The sequence below is a fragment of the Coccinella septempunctata genome, chromosome 7 (assembly GCF_907165205.1).
Source record: "Coccinella septempunctata chromosome 7, icCocSept1.1, whole genome shotgun sequence".
Taxonomy (NCBI): domain Eukaryota; kingdom Metazoa; phylum Arthropoda; class Insecta; order Coleoptera; family Coccinellidae; genus Coccinella; species Coccinella septempunctata.
The window spans coordinates 24,003,957-24,018,573 of NC_058195.1; the positions used below are offsets into that span (position 1 = coordinate 24,003,957).

The 14,617-nt window shown below is 35.2% G+C and overlaps 2 protein-coding genes across 2 annotated transcripts in view; one reads left to right on the forward strand and one right to left on the reverse strand.

The window, feature by feature from the left end:
* Nucleotides 1–14,617, reverse strand: part of LOC123316425 (dynein axonemal heavy chain 3) — a 2,043,583-nt gene that overhangs the window by 954,779 nt on the left and 1,074,187 nt on the right. The window lies entirely within an intron of this gene.
* On the forward strand, nt 12,347–13,177 carry LOC123316432. The gene is made up of 3 exons (XM_044902506.1): nt 12,347–12,524; nt 12,581–12,735; nt 12,794–13,177. Exons 2-3 carry the CDS (start codon nt 12,632–12,634, stop codon nt 13,137–13,139), a joined length of 450 nt encoding a protein of 149 aa, XP_044758441.1. The 5' UTR covers nt 12,347–12,524; nt 12,581–12,631; the 3' UTR covers nt 13,140–13,177.

Genomic DNA, 14,617 nt, shown 5'->3' on the forward strand with positions numbered 1-14,617 from the left:
AGAAATAGATTCCTTAGAAAATTTCAAGTTATTTTGATGTAACATTTTTCAGTTTTGGTTGGAAAATTCTCTCTGAGCGGGAAAATTCGAAAAAAAAATCGAAAATAGAGCTCCGCTGAAACAAGAATAACTTCGAGGTTTTTGGATGAAAAATTTTCATTTTTGGGATTTTTCAAGATGTAAGATTGATGTATCCACTTTAGAAATCGAAATAGCGATTCATGATACAGGGGGTGAAACAATGAAGAGGTATATCATAACTATCTGTTAATTAGATTTATATAAATATTATTTAGGGTGGAAGTGTCAGCTTGAACATTAACATTGTCCCTTGTTCTCTTGATGTACACATTGAAAAGAGAATTTTTAAAGAAATGGTGTACATCAAGAGAACAAGGGACAATGTTAATGTTCAAGCTGACACTTCCACCCAAAATAATATTTATATAAATCTAATTAACAGATAGTTATGATATACCTCTTCATTGTTTCTGTTTTTGTGTTCCCGGTTTTTGTGTTGATGTTTCATATGTTGCGGCGTTGGCGTTCATTCATTCCCTTTGTCCATCAGTAAAATCGAGATTCCAATGTGCAATGTATCGAAACCAAGAAAATTTATCAAGTACTACAAAGTTGAGCCCTCCAAGCATTTTTTGTTCATCATTTCGAGTTTTATTTGATGACTTTGTCATTGACAAGTTCTTCTTTTGAGGAATACGGGATTTTAAAGGTGAGATGCTGGGGGTTGATATTTTATACAAATAATATACAGTCTAGTCAGTCTCCAAACCGAGAATTGTGTTGTAGCGTGATTTGTTGATCTGTTAGATCTCTTTTTGTATTGTTTTACTGAAGTTTTAGATTTATTTATATTATGCCACTATGTTCACATTTACTTAATTATCGTCATTAATTTCTTTGTAGCCTGAGGAAGGCGAAATATAACGCCGAAACGTCGCTCTGAAATCACATTGTTTTATTCAGTTCCTTAAACCGAAATTGGTCTCCATTTGAAATTTCTGGAAGGAACGAGAATAGTTCATCAACATTAAAAAATATTGCCTACTCAACTCCCCTGACTGCTAAAGAGGACTGCATAGAACGAGTCAGAAATGCGTTCAGGTTTGTTTAGATTTTTAGATTCATAGTTTTGAAACTCAATTTGGTTTTTAAACACTTTTGCAGATCTCTTCCTCCCGATGAAATAAGAAGAGCAACGCACGAAGCATTCCTGAGACGTATAAATAAAGGTCTAGAAATTAACGGTCAAAACTTTGAGCATCTTCTCTAGTTATAACTGCGAGAGTTTGCCATGGTTCTCCTTATAGTAACTTGAAGTCGGTTTCAAGAAGGGGTGAAAAATCTACAGCATGGTTCAAATAACAGTTTCTGAAAATTTCATCTTTTTGGCGTGAAGGGAAAAGAAATAGCTGAAAATTCAAGACGAACAACAGTTTTTTGTGAATAAATGGAAAATATCCATTTTAGGGCAAGGGTGTGATGCATACACTCACATTGTTTTTTAACGTAGATTCAATATCTGCCATAAAAAAATGGGGTTCTAATTTGAAAAAATAGATTTTTCACGATTTTGTCATCCCTAACTTTGAAAGCGATTTTTTCACCCCCTGTATCATGAATCGCGATTTCGATTTCTAAGTGGATACATCAATCTTACATCTTGAAAAATTCCAAAAATGAAAATTTTCCATCCAAAAACCTCGAAGTTATTCTTGTTTCAGCGGAGCTCTATTTTCGATTTTTTTTTCGAATGTTCCCGCTCAGAGAGAATTTTCCAACCAAAACTGAAAAATGTTACATCAAAATAACTTGAAATTTTCTAAGGAATCTATTTCTGCAATAAAAAATGGTGTTCTAATTTGAAATACGGAAGTTGACGTCATTTCTGGAAAAACCGGAGGTGCTCATGCCTTGAAAATATTTTAGATTTCATCAGCATCGTGAAATACTTATGAGTGCTGAATTTCAAGAAAATACGTTCAGTAGTTTCCCGTATAAATATGGGTGAGGTTCCTCGTGAAAGAACCTGTATACAAACTCCCAGTTAAGTTCTGACAAATATTCATTGAACATTGTAAGGCCTACCCCATTTATTGTACGTACAGTTGTTGATTTGTATGACTTCTGCGAACTAACAAGCTCGAAGGATACAATTTGTGCCAAATGATCTGAAAGGTGTGGTTGTTCTGTATAGGCTGATTGTACATTCTCGAGATTTGTAATTATATTGTCGATACATGATTTTTTTCGTGTAGGAGTGCTGATAAGCAATTTAGCATTGAATGATTCAATGATATGTGAGAATTTACTTTTGTTGGAATCTTTAGATGATGGTTCAGTATGAATATTAAAATCGCCTGCTATCAGGTAGTTCCTATCAGATAACAATTGTAGGAGGATTATCAACTTCTCGAAGAAGAGATTTACATCACTTTTTGAAGCATTGGAGGATCTATACACTGAAGCAATAATAATGTATTTGTTCACTAATTCCATTGATATGGCCGCGCATTCGAAAGAATATGGTGCGCTCATGTGAACTACATTTTTCATTTCTGTCACCTGTTCAAAAAGGTTATCTCTGATGTATATTGCACTACCACCATGTGCTCCATAATTCCGACAGAATGATGAGGCGAGTTTATAATTTGTCAAATTGTAGGCACAGAGTTGATCTTTTGACATCCAGTGTTCGGTAATAGCCAGGAATTGACAGTTTTGTTTGTTTATGAAATAATCCAATCTTGAATAGCTGGTATTTAAGGATTGTACGATTGAATTAATTTTAAGTTTTTCGGTTGTTCTTGTGGTTTATTCCCGTAGTTGATCCATTTTTCTGAAGATGAAATAAAAAATTATTAATTCTTGTCCCTTCAGGCCATAAGTTGGGATCCTTCAATCGAATAATATTGACGGTACTGAAACCTTGAAAGATGAATATTCTTCAGGACGATTCGTCTGTAGTTTGTTGCAGTGCGCAAAGTTAAAATCATTTTTCTTCAGATAGTCGACTATTTTGTCCTCTGTGATAAGGGGATCTAGGTTACTGATGTGGGCGTGTGAATACTGTGTGATTGCCTTGATCTCTTCTGTTTTTCCAGTACCAATTATATCTCGGTTTCGCTTAGTTTGATTCCTTTTCTTCTTATTTACTTGTACAAACCCATCAGAATCGGATGTATGAATCGGTGATGAAATTTCTTCACTCTTACTGTTAATATGAGCGGGTGGTTTTTCTACTATCGTAGACCATAAATTGGTGTTTTCTGTAAATTTATTCTTCTTTTCGGGCTTGGGACAGCCATCTGTATCTATCGTACAGCTTATTGCCTTGGTTGGTATAGGATTCGTGATTTGAGGTTCTAGTTTTTTCACTATTGACTTAAGTTGCAAGTTTTCCTTCTTGAGCGATTCAACTTCCTTGTTCAGCTCGCCGATAGCGGAAAGAAGATGTTTTTCCAGATTATCTCTTATGGATGATTCGATCATCGTGGTAATCACAGGAATCAACTCCTCCAGCAAATTGTTTCCAGGAAATTTTGAGGTTATGGTGGGTGTTTACTTACTTACTTACTTACTTATTTATTCACACGACATGTCACAATCAATAATTACATGTATAAATAGTTGCCATTAAATGATATATGGCTTGTCAAAGATTATATGAAGTATAAATGTATAAAATCAATGAACACATACAATATTGTAAAATAGATTAGAATCATCATTTATGTATAAAATGTACAAATAAGGTATGTTCACGTATAGGTATGTAAAAATATGTATAAAATAGAAATCAATGAGCACACATAATATTGTAAAATACATCAACACATCACACCAAATAATCAACATTGTACTGAGAAACAGCCAGTTCAAAACTCGGTCAGGTCATATATCGTTTTTTCCAGTAGGAGAGTTTTTACCGCCCTCGTGAATGTAGGAAGATTTTTATTTTTTATATGACTAGAAAGCTTATTATAAAGCTTCAGACACAGATGGTTTGGACCTTGTTGGGTTCTTTTCATTCTTATGTATGGGACCGCATAATTATTTTTTTCCCTAGTATCATAATTATGATATTGAGAATTTTTCGGGAATTTGTCCTTGTGTTGATGAACAAACTTAACGCAAGTGAGTATGAAAGAGGATGTGATGGTAAGTATTCCTCCTCTTTTGAACACTTTTCTGCAGCTGTCAGTCCTCTTCATCTGATATATGGTCCTTAGGGCAGTTTTCTGTTTGATGAGGATATTTTGAGCATCTGAGCAATGTCCCTAGAGTAATATATAAGTTTTGCACAAGGTGCATTTCCATACCTTTAATTGGCCCGTTTTCTTCATAATTTCATATTTCTGGACTTCTAGTTGGGCACAATTTAAATGATACATATGAAACCGTTCTTCGTGCATGTTATATACTCAGTTGAACGACTTATCGTATTAGAACAATCAACACAGGTAGGCGCCATCTTATCTATATAATATATGAAATGTGTTACGATTATATCCAAGAATTAAATGAAACTAAAGAAGAAAAGTTTTTCTTCAACCACTTTCACCAATTGAGAAGCTATCATAAATCTCCAAAGTTATTTGATGTAGGTCAGCTCAGAAGTAGCAAACTAAGGTACGATGTCATATATCACTCGTGTTATTAGAAAGGGGAGATTAAAAAATCGAGTTTCTCTGCTACCCGTCATACTGTGTGTATCCAGTAATCAAGATGAACACAATTGCAAAAGGTTGAATCAAAAATTATAGAGTAGAAAGATAGGAAACGCCCTCATATCACTAGTACTAAAAACCGACTACATTTTGGCCAGTGAAAACACGCGTGACAATGAGATGGCGCTAAAAACGCACTGTCAATACAGGAAAACTTTTTGATAACAGTTTTCTGTTTTTTAATTGAGGGGCGCGAAATTTGAATTCTATTTCTCGTATTGCATTCCAATATTGACTTTGTTTCTATCAGAAAACAAACATCCTGAGCGACATCACATAAGTATGGTTTTGCTTTGTGATCAGGATGTTAGTTTTCATCTGAACATTGTTTGAAATCAATTGATATCAACGAAAAACGCTGTTGGATGTGCTATATTTCTATTTGCAATTCATAAAAAATTTACAAAAATTGAAATAGTGGGCAATAAATGAAGCTTTAACTAGGACACTAAAGTATATGGTGATCTGCTATACGTCGAAGGTGTTGTTTCTGTATAATAGGTTGTTTTGAATTAATGAACTTAGTTGAATTTGTAAAATATACATATATCAGAAATAAATATGAACCAATATTCAATATACCATCATAGCATACATATTCCAGTTACTTACATATGTAGATATTATTTAAAGAATTTTCAGAACCACAATTAAAAAAAAACCTTACAGACATATGCAAGACCTGTATGTCAGTATAGTTTCTTGGTGCTTTTTTTATGATTTCCTTACGATATGGTCTCTTCATGTCACAATATACAAATTGATTAATGAATGAACAAAACACTCACAGCAGGTTTCATAAAACTTTGACTTTCCAAACAACAATTTGACAGTCACTCGGTTCCCAAATGGAAATCAATAAAGCCTCTACATTTTTGAATATATTGAAAGAGTAGCAATTGAGAATCATTGAATGGACCTATAAAGATCATACTTTTCCCTTAATAGGCCATTCATGCAAGGGAAGCTTTCTGCATACAACAATTTACGTCGATGAACAGTTCTCAAATGACCTGCAGTAAAATGTTCATTGCACATGGTGTAGTTAGTAGTGTTTGCTGAAGTAATTGTCTTCAAGCCCTGAGAATTTATTTATCCACTTCGGAGCACTGAAAATTAGAATCAATGAATGACCGATTCACATGTTACGAATTTTAATACTTACGCTTCCAATTTCCCTAGTTGAGTGAAAAACTTAATCACGTAAAATACATTTTATTATTTGATCCACCGTTTTTCACCATTCAATAATTTTCGAACAATATTTTGATATTTTCACCAAGAAATAAGACAAAAAACTTCAAAACTCAGCAACTAGAACGAGCCAGATAAACAAAAAGCGGAATGAGAATCAAAACATTCAAAACCTCTTTAATCAAAATTGACGTCTGAAATCTTAAAAAATTTCATATATTTCTGCAAATGGCACTCAAATTAATATTTTTACCAGACCTAGCGTCTTAAAAACACGCGTGACACACAGATGGCGCTCAAATCGCTTTAGTCGCCTCGTTTCCCATCTTTCTACTCTATAATCTTTGGGTTGAATAATAATTTCAGCTTTTTGACACTCGATCTTATGAAAAATTATGATTCGAAACATGCTTCCCTAGATCCTTTTTTCTTTACTAATATCACTAAGTTACTCTCCGCCCTCCGTTGCGTTAGGAACGGGTTTTCTATTTGAAAATATAGATTTTAGGGGCGCTCTTCAAATTGTTCAATAAGATAATTGAACATACTTCGCGGGCTGAACTTCATAAGTTAAGGATAAAACAAAAATTGTAGCGAAAAAATTAAGAAAGAACTACAACTATTTTTGTGATATTTAGTGCGTTGTATTAGTAATTCCTTCACAAAATGGAAGAAGGCATATATTATATATCCTAGAGTTCTAGCTTCAACAACCCGAACTCGTGAATTCGTGAATTTAAGTGGAAAGATTTAATGAAATAGAGACCAACAAAGTTTATTGAAGTATTAGTAAATGGACGTGACACTTGAAGTCTTTCCTTAGGTAGATCTCCCATTAATTGCGAACTTAATTGAGCCTTGAACCTATCACAACTATGACAGTTGCTCATAATGCGCTTTATTTCTCTAAGTCCTTGTTAAGGCCAATATTTTAGTCGAATGCTTGAAAGGGTGTTCTGAGGGTCTGGATGTACAGTCTTAGATGCTCTGATTTCAAGATTAATGTTGATATATCATTCTTGGAAGGCAGCAAGATGGGAAACTTCTGATTGAAATGAATATTAGAGTTCAATGAGTCAAGGTCTGCTTGAAGAAGAAGCCTGTACCATGCCACCATAATTTCGAAAAGACTAGTTGAGATGGTAATAAACCCCTGGACAGATATCTGCAGGATAAAATTTTGATCGAATATGTCTGCATGTAGCACCCTTTCAATTTTCTTGAATTTGAACTACTCTATTGGAAACAAATACAGACCAACGTGATAGGTGAGGTCGAAGCCATGCTAATTTTATTTCAGAATCAGACCGTAGATTAGTGGAATCAATATTTTGTAAGTGAGATGGCAATAAATTGAATATTTTTGAAACAAGTTTTGAAAAAAATAGAGCACCCATTCATTTGGTATGGAAAGGATTTTTAAAGGAGCAACTCGACTTTTAGCCGTAAACAAATGTGGACTGACGGACTTATTCCACCTTACAAAAAAGCTACAAGCTAGTGCTATGGTTTTCTATCTGAATCAATAATATTCCGATAACTATGAACCGAAAATTATGAGAAGTGTACAAAGCATGCAGAATGTTCTCGTGAAAAAGAAAACTGCCACACTTGGTACCTACCATAGATTGAATGAACAGAGAATAGATGGACCACTCCAAAAACAAACTTCAGCGTCATCTGTTTTTAGGGTACATTCACAAATTTTCGACGAAATCAAATAAAGAGGGAATCTGTAACGCTCATTTTTAATTTTCTTGTAATGATCAAGGCAGAATATACTTGAAAATTTCTGAGTGAAAGTCACAAATCGATTCGAATAAATTGCTCATTGAGAAATTGCAGTGGGATAACGAATCATACGAATCTTTATCTGGATATTTCTCTGATCCGAAGAATCGAAAAAAAATCAGTTTATAATTGAAATTAGCTTTTAAATTCACTTTATTCTAATTACAAAACTTAGTCATTACACAAAAACATTTCTCATAAACTACCATACTTCCTAATCACAAAAGCCATTCAATATTTATACATAATATACGCATACTCTATTGAATATCAGCAATACATTTCTGAATATCAAAAAATAAAGCATATATAGCATATGTATGACATGGAAAAGTTTCAGTAGAGGTAGATGTAATGAGGTACCATACAATTCAGCGTATGATACAAGAGCTCACAAAAGAAACCTTAGTGAGAAAACACTGCCTCCTCGAGAGTATTGTAGGGAGATGTTCAATTGCACTTTGGGGAAGTTGCGAACATCTTATGAACTTGTTTAATAAAGGTTTTAAGGTCACGATTTTTGCACCCAACAACACAGCACGACTTCACTCTTGCAGACATTTCGCTTCGCCTATTGAATAATTTATTAGTAAATTATGTCAATTCGTAGATTGATAGATATCAAAAATACACTTGAGTCTGTCAATCACGAGTGATAACGATCGAAAGCTCAAAATGCAGTGACACCTAACGATCAAATTTAGAATAATTTTTTGTAATTAGTGTACCATAACAATAGGTGGCGCCACTTGTCAGAGTGATCTATCTATATTTTAAGTTTATCTATGATACCTACAGGGTATTTCATGCAAGCAGGTACTAAGATACCAGATAATAACCTTTTCTGTTTTTATCGCCACAACATTGCACTCAAACATTGAATACTCTAGAAAGACAGAAAACAAAAATTGGGATTATGCGTTCACTGTTCATCGTGGGATTTTCCATCGGAAATATTCTGTTGGCGTCACGTGAAAAGGAGTTAGCTCGAAGAGATAATTCATTCAAGGGAATGTCGTTATTATTATTTGTTAGCCACTTCATTTTCTCCTGATAGAAACCAACCTTTCAGATGCAATGTTGCCATTTTAGTAGGTACCTGAACCTGATGTATTGCCTGACTACTTCGAAGGTGAAACTGTATAAAGGTTCGACGCTACCGCAAACGGGAGACGGTCGAATCAAAAGACAAATGTACGGGTATACAGGGTGGTTCGGATCGTAACCAAGAAATTTTAACTACGTATTCTACATCAAAAATAAGCCCTATTTTGTCATATAAACATATGTCGAGAAATGTTTCATCTCCGAGATACGGGGTGTTAATATTATAGGAAAAAAAAGGTTTTTTATTAATAACTTTCACACTGCTTGAAATATTTCCATGAAATTTGAGACAAAGGTTTTGAGCATCAAGGAGCACTTTTTGCATAATATCATTTCTTTTTTATTCCACCAGTGGCGTCCGTACTGCAGCGAGACTGAATATTTTCAGATAAAAAATTATTTTTTAAATCCTCATGTAATTTGGAGCAGATTCGTTTTCCTGACTTTGCTGTACGAGGCACTGTTTCCGGTTAAAAAAATAAAACACATTCTCATGCTGAAGAAATCGCTGTCGGATTTGTCGATGTGAAATATGTGTTCCTACTGTGAATTATGGTTCCTACTTCGAACATCTTCTTTAAATTAGTTTTGAGTGTGGTTGTTAATGCTTATTTCCTTTAGATACACGTTTCATTCACAAAAATAGTCTTATTATTAGTCTGTACCTACCAAATCTAATTTTGGCGATTTCTTCATGCATGAGAATGTGTTTTATTTTTTTAACCGGAAACGGTGCCTCGTACAGCAAAAAGTCAAGGAACCGACTTTGCTCCAAATTAAATAAGGATTCAAATAATAATTTTTATTGTCGAAAGAACCAGTGGCGTATCATTTTTTTCATCTGAAAATATTCAGTCTCGCTGCAGTACGGACGACACTGGTAGAATAGAATAGAAATTATATTAAGCAAAAAGTGCTCCGTGACGCTCAAAACCTATGTCCCAAATTTCATAAAAATATTTCAAGCAGTATGAAAGTTATTAATAAAAAACATTTTTTTTTCTATAATTTTACAACCCCGTATCTCGGAGAGGAAACTTTTCTCGACATATGTTTATATGACAAACTAAGGCGTATTTGTGATGTAGAATACGTGGTAAAAATTTCTTGGTTACGATCTGGACCACCCTGTTTAGGGTTTTTGTAACGCAAAAAAATGTTTTCGATATGTTGATCCCTGAAGTCTCCTGCGTCTGTTGAGCTGAAAAACAGGGCGATACGAAGGTCATCCTTGGTTTGTGGATTGTTCACTTGGAGAAATGCATTTCAGAATTTTTCGAAAAATCCTGAAGTGTCTTTTTGTTTTCTGCTCTGTTTCTTTGTTTCAGATATTATTTCGAAAGGGGGAAGAATAAAGAAATTTTTATATCGATGTAAAAGAAGCCCTTCAGTTTTAAAAGCTCATTCTGTAAACAAATTTGACATCACTACACTACTCACGGGGAGACAGGGTTTTTTTACTGAGGTTTTTCCCTAAGCTCTTGTATCATACTCCAAATTGTATGGTACCCCGTTACACTAACCTTTGCTAAAACTCATACATATGCTTTATTGTTTGATACCTAAAAATGTATTGCTGACATTCAAAAGAATATATATAATTCTAAAAACGTGATGTATTTCATTTTCCTTTTTTTTTCAATGATAAATGAATCAGAGAGAGTGGTGCTCTGGAGGAAACTTAAATTAGGAATGTATTAACTGCACAGGTGTAAGTTTATCCTACGAACAATTTGGCAGTCTGGAGAGTCAACAACTCTTTCAGGGTAGGTAAATGGACGCCATATGAAATTCTCGAGTTCGATAGATCGATGAGGAGACTGATGAATATGAATCGTAGCCTGCATCCTAGCTCTTCGATATACAAGGAACTTCACATACAAGGACCTTGTTGGTTTTCTGTATTTTCCAAAGCCAAACATGGCTCTATGGTTGGAGGCCATATTCGCAAACCGCTGACCGAGCTTAGTGTTTGTCTGGACGGACTACTGACAGCATTCCAGGTGGAACATTCTGCCATTAACATATGCATCAATCACCTGCTTGACAGGGACTGGACGGGAAGCTCAATAAAAATCCTAACGGACGTACGCTGCCATCAAATTTCTCGCAGCGAACTAATGCCATTCGGCACAGGTATTCGAATGATCTAACCTCTCTAATTTAAGAAATCACAACCTCAGCGTTTATTGGCCTGGAACCAACTATGGCAGTCGTTCCGGTCTGCGCCAGTAGCACAGGGCAATATTAGTACCTCCCGTAAACACACCATTCACTGGCTGAGACTGTCTAGATCTATGAATGAATTCAGGGTCATTGCAGACTCATCGAAACTCTTTTACACGAAAATCATCAATGAAACACTCGCTTTGCTAAGAGGAGGACCAAACCATTGAGCATATCCTCAATGACTGTCCAGCGGCAGTCAAGGTTCGCTCAGGTTGGATCTGGGGAAACTTATGAACTGCTTCTTCTCTGATATCATCTCTTTCCTTGGGAAGATGGCATTGGAGGTGGAGGTTAAGCTCTCTGAGCTTGTTTGTGTGCAATAATAGACCGCTTTGGTCGTGGTAGCAGGTCTGGGGGATCCGACCGACACGCCTAACAAACTGTTACTCTTCGATACAAAAGATATACTTTCCTCGAATGCAGGAAGGCAGGGGTTTCAAAATTTGCAATATCAACACAATACACAAAAGCTGGAAATGGAATATGATTATTGAAAAGTCACGACGCACTCTAGGGAATAGTAGCTCATCATGAAATTAGTTGTCAAAATCATTCTCTGCTTTTCTGAAGTTGGCTGAGCTGAAATCGGAAACGGGAGGATTTGGTTATCAAGATGGAGTTCTACATGACACAAGAATATTATATGGTATAGGAACAATATAATGCAAGTGGTCACCCCACCATCTTGCAGGGCTTGCCGTGATCGACGAAAACTCTTATGCACATTCTGTGCGTTTGAAGAATTCATAGTTATCTATTCATGGTTTAACTAATGAGAAAAATTGGACAACCCATCCTCGATTTATTATCTACAGAATCTCCTTTTTCCTTATCACTCAATTCCCTGAAATCTGGACGACAAATATGTCTCGTTCTCGCCATTACCATGATCCACTTGAAATATACTTCCTTTCGATTTTTTCTGAAACATTTCGTTGCGTGAACCAGGGCCCTGTTGCACCAAACAACTTTGCAACTTTTCATTTTGCACTTTGCATTTTATCAAATTTGCGAAGTGAAAATTAATTCTGTTGCAGAACACTTCCCCCAACACTTTGCATTTTTGATATTTCACTTTGCACTTTGCGTTCATCAATCATGTCAGTCGTTGTGACAGTAACCATGGTAATGATTTTCTCCTGAAACTTTCAAATAAATTCGTTCACAGATAACAGAATTCTTTGACGTGACATTTCGCAACTTTTTCGATTTTTGGTAATTATGAGCAAAAGAAATATGAAAAATGATAAGAAACTTGCTCTTTTAGAAAGAATTAAGGAAAGAAAATCAATTCTTTTTTCTAAGTTTACTGGGAATAAGTGTGGAAACGCAGAAAAAGAGATTGAATGGAAAAAAATTCATGAGTTTGCCCAATCGCTAGGACTGGCAGGCCGAGACCGTACTTGGACATTTACAAGGGACAATTTATTTGGTTTATGGAAAAGTCGAACATTGGTATAGTATAAATAGAGGTTTCATAATTTGATTTGATAAATTTTTCTTTCTGAAAGGCCAAACGCGATAATTCCCGAAAAACTGGAAGTAGTGGAGGAAAGGAAAAAATGTTGGATGAAGTTGATACTTCTATTTTGAGTATCATAGAAACTGAATCCTCAATTCTGGATGGGTTAGATATTCTAGAAAGTGATGGAACTGGCAATCTTGAGTAATAATATCAAATACGGTCTATAACTTTCCTACTGAATTGAGAATAGAATTTTCAGAGTTTTTCGAAGTAACTCGCCCTTTGTTTCCGAAATTGGGTCAACAAATTCCATAGTAGAGAACACTAAAACTAGAGAAGAGAACCCTTCTCTGTTGAGAAAACGAAAGAGGAAAGAAGAACCGAATAAGAACAAAAATGAGCAGGCATATGATGAAAAAGAATTCTTACATAAATTGAAGAGGGAATTATTGGAAATAGAAATATACAAGAACTCTTTGAAAGCAGCTGAACTGGAAAAAAAATTAGGATTATCACCTTCTAAATTTACAAAAAAATTTTCCACGAATAGTACTTGTGGCATAGCAGTACCGAAATTATTAGAATATGATACAGATTCAGAATGATAGATTTATTTTAGTGTTTTATAAAAAAATAAGGTACTCTACGTAACACGAATTCATATGTAGGTACTGGAATAAAGAATACGGGAAGAATTGTAGTTTTCGACTTTCAGTCTACTATCGAAAAAACTGTAAAAGTTCATTGACCCGTCCTTGTGTTGAAGACTCAAAATCACTTATAGAGTGTTCATTATTTCCACTGAAATCTTCATCATGATAATTGGTTTCTTCATCATGAATTAAATTCACATCTTCTCTATCGATGACCCTTGCCACATTATGTAAGATGCAGCAAGCTAAAACGATTTTAGCTGCTTTTTCAGGCTGAACTCTTAAATGGTTCAGGCATGGGAATTTCTCCTTGAGAATTCCGTAGGTGTCCTCTATCAGTCGTCGAGTTTGCTTATGATGTATGTTGAATCTCATTTCAATCATATCATCAGGGTTTCTACGTCTGGGAGGGATGAGCCAATTTTTAGTTGGATAAGCACTATCACCCAGAATAACAGCACCAGGAAAGGGGCGCCATCCTTCTTCTAATTTCCTGTACAATGCTGTGTTTCTGAGAAATCGAGAATCATGCACACTTCCTGGCCAACTAGCGTTCACGGAATAAAAATAATAATTTGGCCAACAAACCATCATGGTGTTTAAAGAATGATTTCCATGACGGTCAACATAATTTTCTTCATGGTTATGTGGGGCGTCTATTGGTATCAGTGTCCCATCTACACATCCACAGACAGAGCAATGTCATTTGTATTTGTAGATGGCCAGCATACCGTGGATTGCAACATTATATTGACAACAGCATTCACTACCTTATGGACTGTTCGACATACTGTGCTTTTATCAACACCATGCATTGATGCTACGCCGTGAAACTGAGAACCATTTCCGAGCCAATGTAAAGTTATCAGCAACTGCTGCTTAGCATCAAGGAACTGGTTCCTGCCATTTCTAGTTTCGATTTGTTCTCCTATCCTCTGAAGAATGAATTCTGTTTGTGTTTTTGTCAAACGAAAGGCTACTTTGAACGAAAATTCATCATTCAATTCAAAATTTCTTCGTATTTTATATACTTTCCGTTTTCTAGGGACATTTCCACTATTTCCAACCTGTTCTGAGTCACTTTCATCGCTCGAAAATAAAATTTCACGGATCATATTAAGAATATCACAATTTGCAAAGAGCTTCGATCACCTTTGGTTCAATTTGACAAATTTGTCCTATCTGACATTTGACTTGAAAAGTTCATCTTTTGGTGCAACAGAATACGATCATTTCTGCGAAGTGCTTCTCACTTTGCACTTGACTTTTCACTTTGCACTTTTCGATTCTGAATGCTTTTCGTGCAACGTAATTCATTTGAAAAGTGAAAAGTGCAAAGTGAAAAGTTGCAAAGTAGTTTGGTGCAATAGGCCCCTGGTCCTGACAATAACGAACACAACAACACTAAAATCATCCCATTTGGTGCAGTC